At 44.8% G+C, this 18,777-nt stretch overlaps 1 protein-coding gene across 1 annotated transcript in view; it reads left to right on the top strand.

The window, feature by feature from the left end:
* Positions 1 to 1,127: 1,127 nt before the first annotated feature.
* LOC122544774 (latent-transforming growth factor beta-binding protein 1-like) overlaps positions 1,128 to 18,777 on the top strand; it is a 98,170-nt gene continuing 80,520 nt past the window's right edge. Inside the window, exons 1-3 of the mRNA XM_043684100.1 lie at positions 1,128 to 1,365; positions 7,650 to 7,720; positions 13,514 to 13,790. Of these exons, the coding sequence (XP_043540035.1) occupies positions 1,235 to 1,365; positions 7,650 to 7,720; positions 13,514 to 13,790 (479 nt within the window). The 5' untranslated portion in view covers positions 1,128 to 1,234. The remainder of the gene's footprint in view (positions 1,366 to 7,649; positions 7,721 to 13,513; positions 13,791 to 18,777) is intronic.

The following is an 18,777-nucleotide window of genomic DNA, read 5'->3' as shown; positions in this document are numbered from 1 at the left end:
CTACTCCCCACCCCACCCCATCCCAACTCCTCCCCCTCCACTCCCCCCTTCCCTGCCCTTAGCAGCACAGACCACCATTGCAGGTTATTGTCTAACTGATCAATGGTGGAGGATTAATGAAGGATTAGAAACATGAAACAATTCTTAACCAGGGAGCTTCACCTGATTTCTGTCCCGACTCTCAGTGATGCTGAGCCCGCCAGTTTGGATGGAGGAAGCTTTGTGTGAGTGGACACAGTTGGGCAGTTAGCCAGCCCCCACACCTTCCCCCAGCTCGGGCTGTTGTGAACAGTTTTGTTCAGTGACAGCTCTCACAGCATCTGGTTGTCTGTTCAGTTTGTGAGGTTAGCCCCGTGTTTTATGTAAACCTGTACATTCTCTTCGCTTCATTTCACTTGCTCTGATTTCAGGACTTAACAACGTGCCGCTAATTCCCAACATTTACTTCCTGAAGCAGAGAGCGGTGGCCACTCCAATAGAGCTGTGTTCTGGAGGGCACAGCGAAACTGCTGAGGGTGAGGGGGAGAGATGTGAGTTAGTCGGAGCTGCCTTCCCCCTTAGCTCTTGGGAGATTTCTGATCTGTGGAGCTGCAGCTTCTCCGCACAGTCTCTGTCCCCTGCCCACAACCTCCGGGCGCTTGGTGTCTGCCTTTGAGTAGCCGCCCTGTACTCACTGTTCTTCAGAGTCTAACGGGAAACTGATACCTCGGCAGAAAAATCTTTGGTCGATTCTGTCGGGAATGATCAATAACGAAAGGCATCTCCTTCACCTAGACCTCACTGACCACTCTCCCCGTCCTCTCCCTCACTTTGCCCCCCTCTGTCTCTCATGCTCCGCCCAGCTGTCTGTCTCAGCTTTCAATTGGACCGATGTCGGAGCACCGTGTGTCGGGTCCGAGCGGATTGGGTAGAAATGTGTTACAAATAGTTATAGAAGACTCATTCATAAAATAATCAAAGGGAGTGGGGGAGTGGGACAGAGGGGGGGAAAGAAAGAGAGAGAGAAAGAGATTGGGGAAGTTGAGAGGGAGCAGGACAAAGGGGGAAGGGGTGGGGGAGATAGAAGGGATGTTAGGGAGGGGTGTGTGACAGGGAGCTGGATCCCGGGCTGAGGGGGTGAGGTAAGGAGCCGCCTCCAGGTACCGAGCTCTGGCTGAATGAATGAGCCGCGGGCAGTGAGCGGATCGCGGGGCCAGGCTTCGCTCTCCTCCCGTTAGCCGCTCCGGGGGAAAGCATGTGGAAGATTCTGGCTGTGGTCTGGCTGATGCTCGCTGTTTGTGGCCGGGCCCGTGAAGTTAGTGCTGCCCACAATCGGCGCCTGTCTCCGGGGAGAGGGAGAGGGAAGCAGCGGGCACTGTCCCCGAGGTGTGTCCGCTCTCTCACTAATTCCAATCGCAATTACTACAACTGACATTATTTAACTTGTTACTGTTTAAACGGTTTTTAATAATGCAGCTTTAGAATTTAGTTTTAATAACGTAATTCTGAATTGTGCGATTTATGGTTTAATTTAATTTTGTGCAATTTCACGGTTAATGTACAGTCAGTTCTCCCAAAAACTGGTGAGATGGAAATGATTTTGGAATGCTGTCTGTAATCCTCTCCAGGACTCGCTCCCTGCGGAGTTTATGTCGCTGTTGGGTTTATTTTCAAGGAGATTACTGTTGAGCTGCTGCAGGGTTTTTAATGTCGAGGTTTCAGCCCCGAATCCTGCCCCTCAGTCCCCCCGGGGACTTGTGTTCTCCATCGAGACCAAACTCAGCAGACCCTGTTGGGCAGGGAGAGTCGGTAGGGGGTAAGGGAATTCCCCACCCCTCCAATCTGCTCCCCCCTTCGCTCCATTCCCAACTCTACCTCATTCCCTCCATCACTCATCCCTCCTCTCTATCCTCCCTCTCCCCTCCTCCCCTCCATCACCCATCCCACCATCCCCATCTCTCCCCACCATGCCCCCATCCCTCCTTTCCATTCCCCCTCCTCTTCATCCATCCTTTTCTCCATCCCCTCCAACCCCAGTCCCTCCTCCCTACTTCCCAGCCCTCCTCTAGGAAATGACTTTCGATAGCGCTTGTCGCTACCTCTGGACGTCCCAAAGTTCCTTATAGCCAATGAAGTGCGGTCATTGTTTAACCTCGCATAGCAAGATCTCACAAAAAGCAAGGCGATCGTCATCAGGTCCCCGGCCATGTAGATATACCCCAAGTTAATGGAGGTAATTCTCGCCTCACCACTCCCTCCCCTCAAAATTGTGAGAGATTCAAACTGCACACAAGAGGCCAGTCGGCCCATCGAGTCTGCACTAATCCCATTTTCTAGCACTTGGCCTATAGACTGGAATGTTATGACATTTCCGGTGCTCACCTAAGTACTTTTAACAGAGTGGGTGGCAGGTAGTTTACTGGTTAGTACTGCTGCCTTACAGTGCCAGGGACCCAGGTTCAATTCCAGCCTCAGGTGACTGCAAACTCTACACAGACATTCTCCCCATGTCTGTGTGGGTGTTTAGATTAGATTAGATTACTTACAGTGTGGAAACAGGCCCTTCGGCCCAACAAGTCCACACCGCCCCGCCGAAGCGAAACCCACCCATACATTTACCCCTTACCTAACACTACGGGCAATTTAGCAGGGCCAATTCACCTGACCCCTGCACATTTTTGGACTGTGGGAGGAAACCGGAGCACCCGGAGGAAACCCACGCAGACACGGGGAGAACGTGCAAACTCCACACAGTCAGTCGCCTGAGGCGGGAATTGAACCCGGGTCTCTGGCGCTGTGAGGCAGCAGTGCTAACCACTGTGCCACCGTGCCACCCACACGGTGGGTGTTATGAAGGTGTAGATGTGCACTATACCTTTAAGAGAGACTGGAAACTGGTACTGACTTAGAGAGGCAGAGAGTGTGCTGAAAGAATTTAAAATGTAACATTTGGCTGTGAAACCAATAGTGCAGCTGAGTTGCCATGATACATAACAAATTCAAATTTGGCCAATCAGTTTAAATAATGCCCCAAGATGCCAAAATCCAATCGAATGCACAGTGGTCAGTATTGGGCCACTGTTGTTTGTAATATACGTTAATGATCTGGAAGAGGGCACTGTTGGTATAATCAGCAAGTTTGCAGATGACACAAAGATTGATGGAGTAGCAGAAAGCATAAGGGACTGTCAGAGAATACAGGAGAGTATAGATAGACTGGAGAGTTGGGCGGAAAAATGGCATTGCCTTCATTGGACGGGTTATTGAGTATAAGAGCTGGCAATTCATGTTAAAATTGTACAAGACATTGGTTTGGCCGTATTTAGAATACAGTGTACAGCTCTGGTTGCCACATTACCAAAAAGATGTGGACACTTTGGAGAGGGTGCAGAGAAGGTTTACGAGAATGTTGCCTGGTATGGAAGGTGCTAGCTATCTGGTATGGAAGGTGCTAGCTATGAAGAGAGGTTGAGTAGGTTAGGTTTATTTTCATTAGTAAAAAGGAGATTGAGGGGGACCTGATTGTGGTTTACAAAATCATGAAAGGTATGGACAGGGTGTATAGAGACAAACTTTTTCCCAGGGTAAAGAATTCAATAATGAGAGGTCATGCTTTCAAGGTGAGAGGTGAAAAGTTTAAGGGGGATACACGTGGCAAGTACTTCACACAGAGGGTGGTGGGCGTTTGGAACGCATTGCCAGCAGATGTGGGAGAGACAGGCACGGTAGATTCATTTAAGGTGCATCTGGATAGATACATGAGTAGGTGGGGAGCAGAGGGATACAGATGTTTAGGAATTGACCGATAGGTTTAGACAGTACATTTGGATCGGCTCAGACTTGACGGGCCGAAGGGCCTGTTCCTGGGCTGTAAATTTTCTTTGTTTTCTTTCTTTGAATTGGACTTTAGTGTTTTGATGACATCAAACCAATGAAATGATCCAATGTTTTGGGGTATAAAACCAGACATTTTGAACAGTTAGGGGGAGAACTGCCAAGAAACGTTTTTTGTTTGTAATTTTTACTTTAAATAGTGACCTCTGTGATAGTTCTTTTGCCTCTCAAAATTTTACAGATTATGGCACGAGATGAGCTTCTCTGTGTGTCAGGTTTAAATTAGCAGAGGGGTTTACCCGTGTTGGAACAGTTAAATTTTGAGAGGCAAAGATCTATCCCAGAGGTCACTATTCAATGTAAAAATTAACAATTTTATTCTTTAAGTCCAACAGAGAACATTAAAACCAACAACTATTTACAACGCCTTTCTCTTAAACCTATCTTTTACCTCCCACTCTACAATACTGGTCCGATTTAAAAAAAACAATTAAGATTTATCAATTCTCCTCTGTAGATTTCACTCTGGGTTTTCCTGGGTCGTCTCTTCTTCGGTCTTCTGCTGCACAACTTATTTTATGGACAGGTACCTTTCAGAAAGCTATGTGGCTAGCAGTCTATGCTTGTTGATTTTCTTGGCAGCTTCCAGTCTCTTTTAAAGGTACAGTACACAGCTACACCTTCATAACAGTGGGTTTCCTCCAGATGCTCCAGTTTCCACCCACAGTGCAAAGATTAGGGTGGATTGGCCATAGGAAATGCAGGGATATATGGTGTGGGTCTGGGTGTGCTGCTCTTCGGAGGCCTGATGAAGGGCTTTTGTCTGAAATGTCGATTTTACTGCTCCTTGGATGCTGCCTGAACTGCTGTGCTCTTCCAGCACCACTAATCCAGAATCTGGTTTCCAGCATCTGCAGTCATTGTTTTTACCTGTTCTTCAGAGGGTCAGTTGTAGACTTAATGGGCCAAATGGCCTGCTCCCATGCTGTAGGAGTTCTATGATTGTGAGGTTTTTCATCTTTATTATCCTCCCAGGACATGTTCACATTTAACTGTGTTCAGGACACTTCTCTGCATCCATACACCATACCAAGGTTGGTGACATATTCATTTTATTCCAAGGGATCTTTCATATTCATCTTTAGCAGGTTTCCTCTGAAATAGGAGTCTCCCAATAGTGCGACACTGCCTGAGTACTGATCCTCCGACAGTGCAACACTGCCTGAGTACTAATCCTCCGACAGTGCGACACTGCCTGAGTGCTGATCCTCCGACAGTGCGACACTGCCTGAGTACTAATCCTCCGACAGTGCGACACTGCCTGAGTGCTGTTCCTCCGACAGTGCGACACTGCCTGAGTACTAATCCTCTGACAGTGCGACACTGCCTGAGTGCTGATCCTCCGACAGTGCGACACTGCCTGAGTGCTGATCCTCCGACAGTGAGGCACCCCCTCAGCGCTGACCCTCTGACAGTGTGGCATTCCCTCAGTGCTGACACTCCGACAATGAGGCACTCCCTCGACAGTGAGGCACTCCCTCAGCACTGACCCTCGACAGTGCGACACTGCCTGAGTGCTGATCCTCCGACAGTGAGGCACCCCCTCAGTGCTGACACTCCGACAGTGAGGCACTCCCTCAGCGCTGACCCTCTGACAGTGTGGCATTCCCTCAGTGCTGACACTATGACAATGAGGCGCTCCTTCAGTGCTGACCCTCTGACAGTGCGGCATTCCCTCAGTGCTGACACTCTGACAATGAGGCACTCCCTCGACAGTGAGGCACTCCCTCAGCACTGACCCTCTGACAGTGCGGCATTCCCTCAGTGCTGACACTCCGACAATGAGGCACTCCCTCAACACTGATCCTCCGACAGTGAGGCACTCCCTCAGCACTGACCCTCCGACAGTGAGGCACTCCCTCAGCGTTGACCCTCTGACAGTGCGGCATTCCCTCAGTGCTGACACTCCGACAGTGAGGCGCTCCCTCAGTGCTGACCCTCTGACAGTGCGGCATTCCCTCAGTGCTGACCCTCCGACAGTGCAGCATTCCCTCAGTGCTGACCCTCCGACAGTGAGGCACTCCCTCAGTGCTGACCCTCCGACAGTGAGGCACTCCCTCAGTGCTGACACTCCGACAGTGCGGCACTCCCTCAGTGCTGACCCTCTGACAGTGCGGCATTCCCTCAGAACCATGTTGGTGATTTGTCTGGGCAAACACTGGAGGCAAATTTGAACTCAGAACCTTCAGTCTCCATGGTAAGAGTCAACCACATAACCATACCAAAACCTGAACCATGGCAATGAAATAGGCAAAGGATTAAAGTGATGGTGTCTGAGGAATAGGGATGGAGCAGGAGCCTGAGCAAATAAAAAGAGAAGTAGCTGATAAGGAGATGGAGAAAGAGTTTGAAGATTTAAAGCCTGGGAGTTATGGGGTTTATTTTAATTATTTTCACATTCCTCCACTGGGGAGTTGGACATCTTCACTTTGAATGATTTCTACTGCCCTTTCAGGCAGCACATTCCAGATCACACAAATAATTGTACAAAGAAATTCTCTCACTGTCTCCAATTCTATCCCCAGTCTCTCTAAATATGTCTCTTTAATACACAACTCTAAACATCCCAGTACTCAATGTTTGGGCTATTCACTACGCAGACACTCTCTCACAATTTTGAAACATCTGTGTTTTATTTCTCCATTGCTTTCTCTGTTTTCAGGACAGAATCCCAGCTTCTCCAGCCTCTCCACATTTACTGAAATCCCTCATCCCTGGGACATTCTCCTTTACCCCCTTCTTCAAAGCCCTGATATCCTCCTTAAAATGCAGTGGTCAGAATCACAGTCCTCCAGCTGAGATCTAAGTAGTGATTTATGGAGTTAATGTGCTTTCCTAACCTTTATCAACTGTCTGAGCACGAGTTATCTTTTGAGCTTGAACATATGAGCCATTCTGAAGTAGACTCTTCTGCAATATTTCATAGTTGGTGCTAAGTTCAATCTGTCCCAGCAGCCTCCTGTCTGCCTCAAAACAAGCTGTTTTCAAGTTGTCTCACATTTTCAGGCTGGTGGGGACAATAGATTTACTACCAGTGAAATGTCAACAGCTGTATTGTAAAATAGGTCTAAGAGAAAAACCCCCTGAATTCTCCAAAAGGAAGAGAAAACACTCAACAAATTTGGCAGATCTGACAGTAACTGTCAAGAGAGAAACAGAGTTAGTATTTTGAGTCCAAACAGAACTGTTCCAAAGAAGAGGCTACTTGTCTTTCAACCATGTTCTGTTCCATTACTGGATAGGGATCTCAATGTGCCTGTATTCAGTAATTACACTACTCACTATATACACACAGACACACTCAGACATAAACACACAAACACAGATGCACAGATACATCCGCACAGCAAAACACATGCACACAGACACACGTGTTGCCATCTACGCACAGATACTGAGACAGTGTGACTTCTTCTGTTCTTGGTGTCTCTAAGTGTGTACAGTGAACAAGGATGTTGAGCTGTCTAACCAGTGATGGAACACAACATCATAGCTGAGCAGCAAGTGGCTCAATCTTCATTTGAAATACAAAAAGATTGTGTTTTCTTTTTAAGGACAGATTTGCTTTGAGAAATCAAACCAGATTCCTGATTGAGAAATTAAAAGCTCTTTCATTCAGCAGCACAGTGCCCCATTCCCTGCCCTTTTTCTGCATCCCCCCCACCCTGTATCCACCATGCCTCTATTCTATTCCTTCTATCCACATCTTCCTCCAGCCCTTCCTTCCTATATCTGATATGTGAAGCTCTGTAACATATTCCTTGTGTTTATTGCAGTTTAAATGTCTGTGGCAGTGGCTGCTGTAACGGATGGGCATTGGGACCCCAGACTAGACAATGCACAAAACGTAAGTCCCTTTCTCAAATACTCCATATAAAAGCAGTGAGGATGGAAGAAGCATTTTTGTATACCAATGAAAACACTGGGGAGATCCTACACTGAGTGCTGTAGAATTCCATAACCTTTCCTGTACAGAAACAAACCATTCAGCCTTTCTGCTTCATGCTGGTCTGTTCCACATAAGCCTCCTTCCAACCCCTCTGCTTTTTGTCCTATCATCATCTCTTTCTATTCCTTTTGTCCAAATTCCCACTTCAAAGTATTGATAATATTTACCTTGACTACCCCCTGTCGAAGTGACTTCCATATTTGCACCACTGTCTGAGTAAAATCATTTCTCCAGACATCCAGGTTGGATTTGTCAGTCTCTCATTGACAGCCCTGAGATCTGGTCTCCAAGGAAGGGAAAATATTACCTCCATGTTCATCCTATCAAAGTCCTTGTATCACTTTAAAAACCTCAATCAGGTCAGCCTTCAGTTATCTTGTTTCTAGTTGAAAGAGACCCAATCTGTTTGATATTTCCTGATGGTTATATCCTCTCTGTTCTGGCATGAGTCTAATAATATCTTTCTTCAGTAACTTTGTTTTGATGTGGAGACAAGACTGTGCATTACAATTGTGATTGCATTGAAGTTCAATGTAGGATTCACAGAAATTCTCCATTTCAATTCTATCCTTCTGGAAATTAATTCCAGTACCTGTTTTTTTTTTCTGGGCTTTATTACTTTGTATCACTGCTTTGTGTGATCTGTTTTCCAATCCCCACTGTCATTCATTTTTCAAGAAGTGTGTAGTCTTTGCTTCCTCCTACCTTATCCTTATCTCTATTGAATCCACTTACAAATATTCACCCATTTTGCAAGTTTGATAATATTTTCCTGTATCTTGCCACAGTATTTCTGTGTATTAACTGTGTTCTCTGATTGAAAGACCAAGTCTTTATTTTATTTATCCGTGTTACGTGGGCGTCTTTGGCTGAGTCAGAATTTATTGTTCATTCCTTGAGACCATTGAGAAGGTGGTGGTGAGCTGTCTTCTTGAACTGCTGCAGTCTTTGGGTGTAAGGGAATCCACAAAGTGGTTAGGATGGGAGCTTTGACCCAGTGACTGAAAGAACAGCGATATATTTCCAAGTCAGGATGGTGATAGCTTCAAAGGAGATTTGCAGGTGATGTCCTCTGTAAAAGTGTTGAAATAATGGACAATATCAGTCCCAGTGACAATCCTTATGAAGCTTCACTTCCTAATTATCACCGTTCTGAGTGACTAACTTTAACCTGTTCTCTGCACCTTCTTTTGTAATCAGTTCCACCTGTTGTCACCTTCATTACGAGTCTATTATGCCGTAGCATATTACTGGATCTTTTCCTGACTAGGTTTAATCTCGGTCTGTGTTGTCATTCCAAATAGCCAGACTCAAAGAACCAAAAGTAGAGCAGCCTGTATTTGCTTCCTTTACCACAACCAAAAGCCTTGGGGTCAGTCTGGGGGGAAACCTGTCTGCATAAAGTATGGCTGCAATTCTGGCAATCTGGACTGGCTCGCGATTTGTGCTGACCTGTATGAGCTTTCTGTATCACAATGCAGAGATGGTTATTCAATGTGACTTGTGCAACCCGAGCTGAACTGTGCTCTTTGTAGTTTCAAGTGTAATTTCAGGCAATTGAAGAGACACTCATCAGTGTAATAGTTTCTTTATTTTGAAGCATTGCATTGTGCTTTGCACAGAGACCACACCAGTCCCCATGCAGAACCTTTGTGTGTGTGTGTCCTCCAATCATTGCCATTCCTTTGCAAGACGGTCACAGTGACCGACATCTCCGGCTCCAATCTGCCTTTATGTCTGATCCAGATGCAGAGACTCAGCAGGGACCAGCTGGTTAGAGTTTTCCAAAGCCTCCCTCTCAGAGTGGAGTTGCTCAGTATCTTTCTGTGATCTGCTGACTTCCTGCTTCCAGAGGCAAAAAGCTGCAGTTGCTGGAATCCAAAGTAGACGAGCAGGAGGCTGGAAGAACACGGCAAGCCAGGCAGCACCAGGAGGTGGAGAAGTCCGACACTTTGGGCATAACCCTTTTTCAGGAATAAAGGTGGTGATAGGGGGAGTTACAGGTAAAGGAGGGGGTGTAAGGGCTATGGACGGGGAGACGGGCAGAGTGGTGCGGTGGTGATAGGTGAATATAGGTGGTAGGTACAGCCTATTTGGTCGATAGATGGAATGAATCTGGTTGGAAGCTGGAAGGTGGGCAGCCTACAGCCCAGAGGACTCAACATTGAGTTCTCCAATTTCAAATAATCTCCCCACCCATCCCCTGATTCCATTTCCAGCCCCACCTCTGACAGACCCCTCTTTCCAGCTCCCAACTGGAGTCACTCCAACCGACCTACCTAGTTGTACAGACCACCAGTATTCATCTTTCACCACTTTACCACTCTGCTCTCTCCCTACCCATAACACCCCCCCCTGCCCCCACCCCCCCCTCCCCCCACTTTATCTGCAATTCCTCTTAGCCCCACCTCCACTCCTGAAGAAGGATTATACCTGAAGCAGCAAACATCACCACTTCTCTATGCTCGTCCAGCCTCCTGCTCTTCTACTTTGGCTTCCTGTCTCTGACTGACCCTGGGACTGACAACCTAGTGAACAGGTGGCCCACATGCTCTGGAATTGGGAGAAGCTATTTTTTGAGATTGAAGCATGCACACAACATTGGATTCCCCCTCCTCCAACACCCTCCCCACTTTGACCATGAAAGGACCTTGAATGTGTTTAGCGGATTTTCTCCAGTGTAGCACTCAAAGTGTGATATCTGATACAAAAGTGCTTCCCAACCCGACATAGCTTCAATAGACTAAGCTTCAGTCTGGTTTCTGTATCTCAGCTCCAATTACACTTCATCAGAAACAGAAAGGCAACAATATTCAGGCTTTTAGCAGATGCTGTCACCAAAGCTTATTGTGTAATCATACAAAGCTGTGCCTAGCTACTGTGTCCAAGCAGAAGGTTGGGGCAAATGTGATTGATGGTGTTTGAGTGGCAACACCTGGTACATTTTACAGGCCAAAAAGATGTCCAACAGGAAAAGACAAACTTCAGAGAGAATCTGACTTGAATCAGCTAAACTTTCAAGTCCGTTTAATGGAGGAATTGCAATTCCTTTTATCTTTAAAGGATATTGTTGCTTAGCACATTCTCTAAAGGCAGTTGAGATTTGATTCCAATCAGTAGTTTTTTTTTATTTATTCACAGGACATGAGCATCACTGGCTGCCCAGTATTTATTTCCCATCCTTAGTTGCCCTTGAGAAGGTGGTGATGAGCTGCTTTCTTCAACTGCTGTAGTCCATCTGCTGTCAGGAAATCCACAGTGCAATTAGGGAGAGAGTTCCAGTACTTTGGTTCAGTAACACTGAAGGAATAGTGATATATTTACAAGTCAGGATGGTGAGTGACTTGGAGGGGGAACCATGTATAAGTGATGGTGTTCCCATATTTCTGTTGTCGTTTTTCTTTTAGATGGTAGATGTTACAGGTTGGAAGATGCAATCAAGGGAATATTGGTTATTCGCTGCAGCGTAGTTTGCAGATGATACCCACTGTGATGTTGGAGGAAGTGAATGTTGAAGGTGGTAGATGGGGTGTCAGTCAAATCAGTTTCTTTGTCCTGGATGATGTGAGCTACTTGAGTGTTGTTGGAGCTGCACTCATCTAGACAAGTCGAGTGTATTCCATCCCATTCCTGACATGTTCCCTGATGAGCTTCTGGTCAGTGATGGTCCCCTCATATTGATAGTGGGGGAGCTCAGCGATGTCCATGTTATTGGATATCAAGGATAAACAATGAGGTTTTTTATTGTTGAAGGTGATCATTGCCTGTCTTGAGTGCCATAGATGCTACTTTTTAAAATTAATTCATGGAATGCGGATTTCATTGACTGGACCACCCTAATTTATTGCCCATCCTTAATTGCTCAGAGGGTAGTTAAGAATCAGTCACGCTTCTTTGGGTCAAGAGTCACATGAATGCAACACTGGGTAAGGCCAGCAGACTTCGTTTCTGAAAGGACATTAATTCTAAAACAGTTGTATAATTACAACACAGTTTGTATTTGATCTGCAGCTTTTCTCACTCGCTGTGGTCATTCACGTTGCTGCAGTATTACTGCTCAAACCCGCTGCCCAAATCCTAGTGGCTCCCTGCCTCAACACCAACCCCATTGCATTGTGATTTTAATGGGAAATTATGAAAGGTTTTATTTCTGGTTCTTCACCAGCAGCTGCTGTACCAGCTGTATGTGGCCTGTAGATGGTGGTAAAAACTCAGGAACACAAGGAGGTCAATGTTCTGGAATTCTGGCTCCCAGTTTCCCCACTCTCAGCAGCTCCCTCCCTGAACAATCCCACACTGAAACTCCCTCCCAAACCTCTCAACCCCACCATCTGCCTGGAATTCTTGCCTAAATATCATCCAAATCTCTTTCCCTGAATACGCACACTCCCCTCGCTGACCATCTCTAGCTGTCCACCCCTTCACCTCCCCATCTCTTTGTCTCCTTTCAGTAGCTGCAATCTGGCTTCAAGTCACTTGTCCCAGCATCTCCTTGTTATCCTAATGTCTGATTCACATATCTAAGGCTGCTTGGGACATTTTACAATTCTGAGAGTAGCTATTTAAATGCAAGCTTTTATTGTAAAATATTTTAGTTGAATCTCTTTTTGAACATCAACATCAAGGATTTCCAAACAAAGAACAGTGTGAGGTTAAGTACTGAGCAAAGCTCTCTTTGCATTGTCCCCATCAAACACTCCCGGGACAGGGACAGCAAGAGTTAGATACTGAGTAAATATTCCTCTATACTGTCCTCATGTACACTGTCCTTATCAAAGGCTCCAAGAACAGATACAGGGTTAGCTACAGAGTATTGGGAGTCTGTTTTTTTTAACTAACCCAGTCTGTAGCTCAATCTAAATTTCAGTCATTTTCTGTACCAAACTAATGTAACAACAAGCATTGATGATCTCTTTACAACGTAAAATTCCATAGTACTACCTGATGACTTGGTTATCCGTAGCTAACATCCCAGATTTATTCTGCCTGTCTATTAGTCAAGGCTTTATATGCAACAAAGTAAAGGGGATTTTGGTCAAGGTTTGGTTTTAAACCCCGAGTCAGAAGTGACAGACAATGTTCAACTCACTGTCAGATAATCTGACAAAGGGCTTTTGCCCAAAACGTTGATTTTCCTGCTCCTCGGATGCTTGCCTGACCTGCTGTGCTTTTCCAACACCACACTCTTGACTCACTGACAGATAACCCTATCATTTTATTTCTCAAAATAAAATGATCACTTAAACTGCTACACTTCTGTTAGGCTGAAGGATTTGTGCATTAAATTTGTTGATTTTATTACAAAGATCCATACCAGAAATCTATGTGTTTCTTGCAGTAAACATTTAAACTTGCCCCCAAATCTAGAGGTCAGAACTGGGTTACACACTGTCTTTCAATGGCAAAGTGAGATATTAGTAGTCAGCTGTGAACTGGAAATGACAGTAGTTGATCAGGGAGGTGCTGATTGTGTTGCAAGTCAATGCCATTCCCTCTCCTTGCTGCAGGAACATTGTTACAGGATGGCAGGACATCTTCTCTTCATCCCATCCATGCTCCATACTTTGTGAAATCTCAGTGGTGTCTGTCTTCCCAGATGCTGTGTTAAATAGAGATGTATAATGCCAGAATTTCAGACTTTCACCTTCAGTGAGCTGTTTCTTGATTGATTTTGTCCTGGTCACTTTGCAGCTATCTGTTTCCCACGTTGTCAGAATGGTGGATTTTGCCAACAGCCCCAGGTCTGTGTATGTAAACCTGGCTTTACCGGCACACGATGTGAAGTAGTGACTGACCTTCATCTCCCAACCAATCCCACATTAGCTTCACCCAAGACACAGCATGTGCCAGCTTTGTCAATGGGACACGTCAGCAAGAAACAAAAGAGGGAGAGAGCCGGAGGGACGAAAGCTTCAAGCACTCGCTACATTGGCCGAAAGAAGTCTACAGTTCGATGGCAACCACTCACGTAAGTACCAGAGGAGCCATCCCCTACTAGGGGGAAGGCAGTGAAATTAGTAACTATGTCTAACAGACAGCACCCTCCTTCAATTACTGTTCCTCCACTGGTTTAGACAGGTGAACCTGAGTGAGCAGTGGTCAAACACAGGAACTTTTGGAAATGGTTAATGGGTTAAATCAACAATAATCTAAGGCACTACCTGTGGATTAACTGGGATGAGAGACACAACCATCCTCACTGCTGGATTTTACAGACTGCCCTTATTGGGCCGTACATTAGATGTCGACATTGTTACGACACAGGGTAAACCCTTCTGTTAATTAAACCAAACACACAAAGGTCATCTCACCTTGTAAACTGTTAAAGTATGAGTGACAGAGGAATATCCAAATTCCATTATTTAAAGAAAAAAATTAACAATTTATTCTTTAACTCCAAAAGAGAACATTAAATAACAACTATCTACGACTGTTAGCCTCCTTTGTCTTAATGATTTATTTACCTCTCACTCTATGACAATATTTGATCCAATAAAGCCCCTATTAAATTTACAGCAAATCAATTTTCAAAACTAGGTGCCATCTTTGTGTGCTGCACTTCCTCTGTCTGTAGATTTCCACTGCATCATCTTTGGTCTTCTCCTGCAAAGATGTTTCATATGAAAAAGGTACCTTTTAGAGAGAGGGCCTACGGGCAGCCTATTGATGGCAGTAGGTACTCTTTATCTCCAGCTAATGGTTCAAAATGCCTGCTCTTTATACCCCAAAACATCAGATTGTCTCATTGGTTTGATTTTGTCAAAACAGTAAAATACAAATTTGATTGAATTTTAGTATCTTGGGGTATAATTTAAACAGTTTGGTTGAATTTGAATGGTTGTGAAAACAACTCATTATCTGAGTTACAGCTCAAATGGCAAAGTGAGATATTAGTAGTCAGCTGTGAACTGGAAATGACAGTAGTTGATCAGGGAGGTGCTGATTGTGTTGCAAGTCAAATTAGATCTTCAAATTGTCCAGAACGTTCTGTGCCTGTACTCAGTCACATGACAGGTGATTGCTAGTTTATCAACTTTCACTCTCTCTTAAAGGTACAGTACACATCTTCAACTCCACAACACCTCCCCGCTTAAGAATAGAAATGAACCATCATAATGTAAAGATAGCTTCATTTTATTCATCTAATTCTTAACCTCACTACCATGACATACATAGGACATTAATTTAAGTTCATACTAACCTCTGGACACACACACACATATATATATATATATATATAAAACTTTGGTATCTGTTCAATCTTACCTATACTTTATCCATGAAATCCACAATAACGCATCTGCTATTACATTCTTATGATCCACAACATATACAATTTGGAAATTAAAAGTCTGTAACATTAGACTCCAACGAATTAGTCTCATATTCTTGTCTTTAAAGCATTCCAAGAATGTAAGGGGATTGTGATTGTGTAAACAATCAACTCAGACACATTGTTCGTGACATAAACATTAAAATGATGTAAGGCTAGTACCCCCAAACTCAATCATTCTTTTTCAATCTACGAGTATTTTCTCTGGTGAATGTTGAGTTTCTTTGAAAAGTAACCAGTTGGCAGTTCAATTCCATCCTTATCTTCCTGTAGCAGTACAGCTCTAACTCTTATGTCACTAGCATCAATTGCAACTTTGAAGGGTTTCAAAAAAATTTGGTGTAGCTAAAACTGGTGTGGTGGTTAATACTGCTTTTAAATTGTCAAATGCCTCCTGGCATTGTTCTGTCCACCGAAATTTTGTGTTCTTCTTCAGCAAATCTGTTAACAGTGCCACTACATTAGTTTTGCTCCTGTTGGGTATCAGAACGAGGACATACCGCAACCAAAAGGACTAGCCACACTACCATACATCAGGAGTATCTCGGAACTGACAGCCAGACTACTGCAGGGCAAGCCAGACAGAGAACAGCCAGGGAATTCCTAGAGGCATGGCATTCATCCACAAACTCCATCAACAAACACATCGACCTGGACCCAATATACCAGCCACTACAGCGGACAGCTGAAACTGACAACCGGAAGCGGCAGGGACAGACCACTATAAACACCGGAGGAAACATCAAAGAAGCGCTTCGCAGGAGGCTCCCAAGCACTGATGATGTCGCCTAGCCAGGGGACGAAACGTTTGCAACAAAAACTTCCAGCTCGGCGAACAGAACCACAACATAGTCTTCACTTCCTTTTGGACCTGTCTGGCTTTGAAAGGACAAAGACTGTAGGGGTGTTGTTTTATCAGAGCGGTATTCCTGACATCGACTTCATGCACAATAGCATTAGTCCTCTCCATCTTATTCCTGCATATGTCCTGCCGTAACAAGCCTTTCAACCATGTTCTTTGATCCTGAGACAGATAGTTTACTAACCTATCCCACTCCTCAAGGACTTTGTCATTGTTTAATATATTTTGAGGTACGTCAAATTCCACAACATCTAGATTTGATTCCTCACTCTGCAGGACAGTAACTAACACCTGTTTCTCCACAGCATTCTCCTAATTATAATAAGGTTTCAACATATTCACATGACATACCCAATATAGATTTTTTCTATCTGGCAGATAGTTGATCTCACTCAACCTTTTCTTAATTTGATAGGAACCACAAAACCTGGCTTTGAAGGGACCTCCTATTACCGGTAACAATACTAATACATCATCCCCACAGGAAAACGTCCAAATCTCAGAGTATTTATCTGCCACCTGCTTCATTCTATGCTGTGCCTTAGCTAACTCACCTATCTGATTTAAACTCTCCTTCACCTCCGATACATAATCCAAGTGTGAAACCTCCAAATTTGGTCTTATCAATTTCTCTTTAATTAATTTCAAAAGGCCTCTCACTTCATGTCCAAATACTAACTCAAAGAGAGTAAACTGAGTAGATTTGTTTGGGGCATCTCTAATGACACACAATACGAATGGGATACCTTTATCCCAAGCATTCTGGTAATTCTAGGAGAAAGTGAGGACTGCAGATGCTGGAGTATCAGAGCTTAAAAATGTGTTGCTGGAAAAGTGCAGCAGGCCAGGCAGCATCAAAGGAACAGGAGAATTGACGTTTCGGGCACAAATCCTTCTGCAGGAACGAAGGGCTTATGCCGGAAACGTCGATTCTCCTGTTCCTTTGATGCTGCCTGGCCTGCTGCGCTTTTCCAGCAACACATTTTTAAATTCGGGTAATCCTGACAGTACGCTCTCAACATGGTCTTCAGGGTCTGATACCACCTTTCTAAAGCTCCCTGGGATTCAGGATGATACAAACTGGATTTAAAGTGCTGTATACCTAAGCGATCCATAGCCTCCTTAAACAGCCTAGCAGTAAAATGTGACTCTTGGTCTGACTGAATCTCCCTGGATAGCCCATACCGTGTGAAAAAAGCAACTTACTCCTTTACTACCCTTTTTGTCTTAATACTCTGGAATGGAATTGCCTCCAGAAATCTGGGAAACACATCCATTATGGTGAACAAGTACTGGTTCCCACTTTTAGTTCTCGGGAGGGGACCTACACAATCAATCATAACCTGCATGAAAGGTTCTTCAAATGCGGGAATTGGAAACAAAGGTGCTGGTTTTATTACTGCCTATGGCTTATCTGCTATTTGGCATGTATGACACGTACAGCAAAAGTTAACCATATCCTTGTGTATTCCAGGCCCATAAAAATGTTTTTGTACCTTAGCCTGAATCTTTCATACCCCTAGGGTGACCTCCTACAGGTAGTTCATGTGCTACCGTAACACTTCCTGTCTATGCTACCGGCAACACAACCTGGTGCATTTTGGCCCATTTCTCCTCTGCACTAACCTGCCGTGGTCTCCATTTCCATTTTAGGATTCTAATAATCCTCAGGAATATTCTCTACCTCTTTTTCGGATTACGCATCAATATACATATCTTTGATTGTCTCATCTTTCTGTTGCAAGTCCCTTAGCCTTTCAGGACTAATCACTTCTGTCTGACCCTCTGCCTGTTCAGGTTTTTCCTGTACCATTACATCAAACAGGGTATCCGCTAACGGAACCTCAACTCCTTCATTTTTCTCTTTAGTTTTTGCTTCGTGCTGTGATTTATGATAGTGGGATCTTGTTATGACGCTGTCTGGGAAAATATCAGGGTATTTTTCTTTTAACTCCTCAGTTCCCTGGTCTTCCTTGGGCTTCTCCACAACAAGGGGTATCACTCCTACCTTGACACCTGCTAAATCATTCCCAAGAACAAACTGGATTCCTGGATCTGATCTGTGTCAATCACTCCCACTGTCACTTCCCCAGTCTTGAGTTGGCACTCTAACCTGATCTTACATAAGAGAATGCTAACTTTTTGTCCATCTATCCCACAAATTATCACTCTCTCAGGTAACAGATCAGAAAGAGTGCAAATATGTTCATGTCTTACTATTAGAAACTGGTTAGATCCTGCATCTCTCAAAATTATAACGTCTTGTCATTCTCTTTTTTCTGAGTAAACTTTACCCACAGAGACAAATCCTTTGTCATGATCAGGCACTAACCCCATACCCAACCCCTGCCTCCGCTGTGCAGTCTCCTGCAGTTTCTTGGCTCTTCTTGGGGTTTGAGGAGAAAGTGAGTTCTGCAGATGCTGGAGATCAGAGATGGAAATGTGTTGCTGGAAAAGCGCAGCAGGTCAGGCAGCATCTAGGGAACAGGAGAATCGACGTTTCGGGCATTAGCCCTTCTTCAGGAATGAGGAAAGTTGGTCCAGCAGGCTAAGATAAAAGATAGGGAGGAGGGACTTGGGGGAGGGGCGTCAAAAATGTGATAGGTGGAAAGAGGTCAGGGTGAGGGTGATAGGTCAGACTGGGGTGGGGGCGGAGAGGTCGGGAAGAAGATTGCAGGTTAGGAAGGCGGTGCTGAATTCAAATTCAGCACCGCCTTCCTAACCTGCAATCTTCTTCCCAACCTCTCCGCCCCCACCCCA

The sequence above is a fragment of the Chiloscyllium plagiosum genome, chromosome 51 (genome assembly GCF_004010195.1).
Source record: "Chiloscyllium plagiosum isolate BGI_BamShark_2017 chromosome 51, ASM401019v2, whole genome shotgun sequence".
Lineage (NCBI taxonomy): Eukaryota > Metazoa > Chordata > Chondrichthyes > Orectolobiformes > Hemiscylliidae > Chiloscyllium > Chiloscyllium plagiosum.
This window is presented reverse-complemented; position numbering and strand designations above follow the sequence as displayed.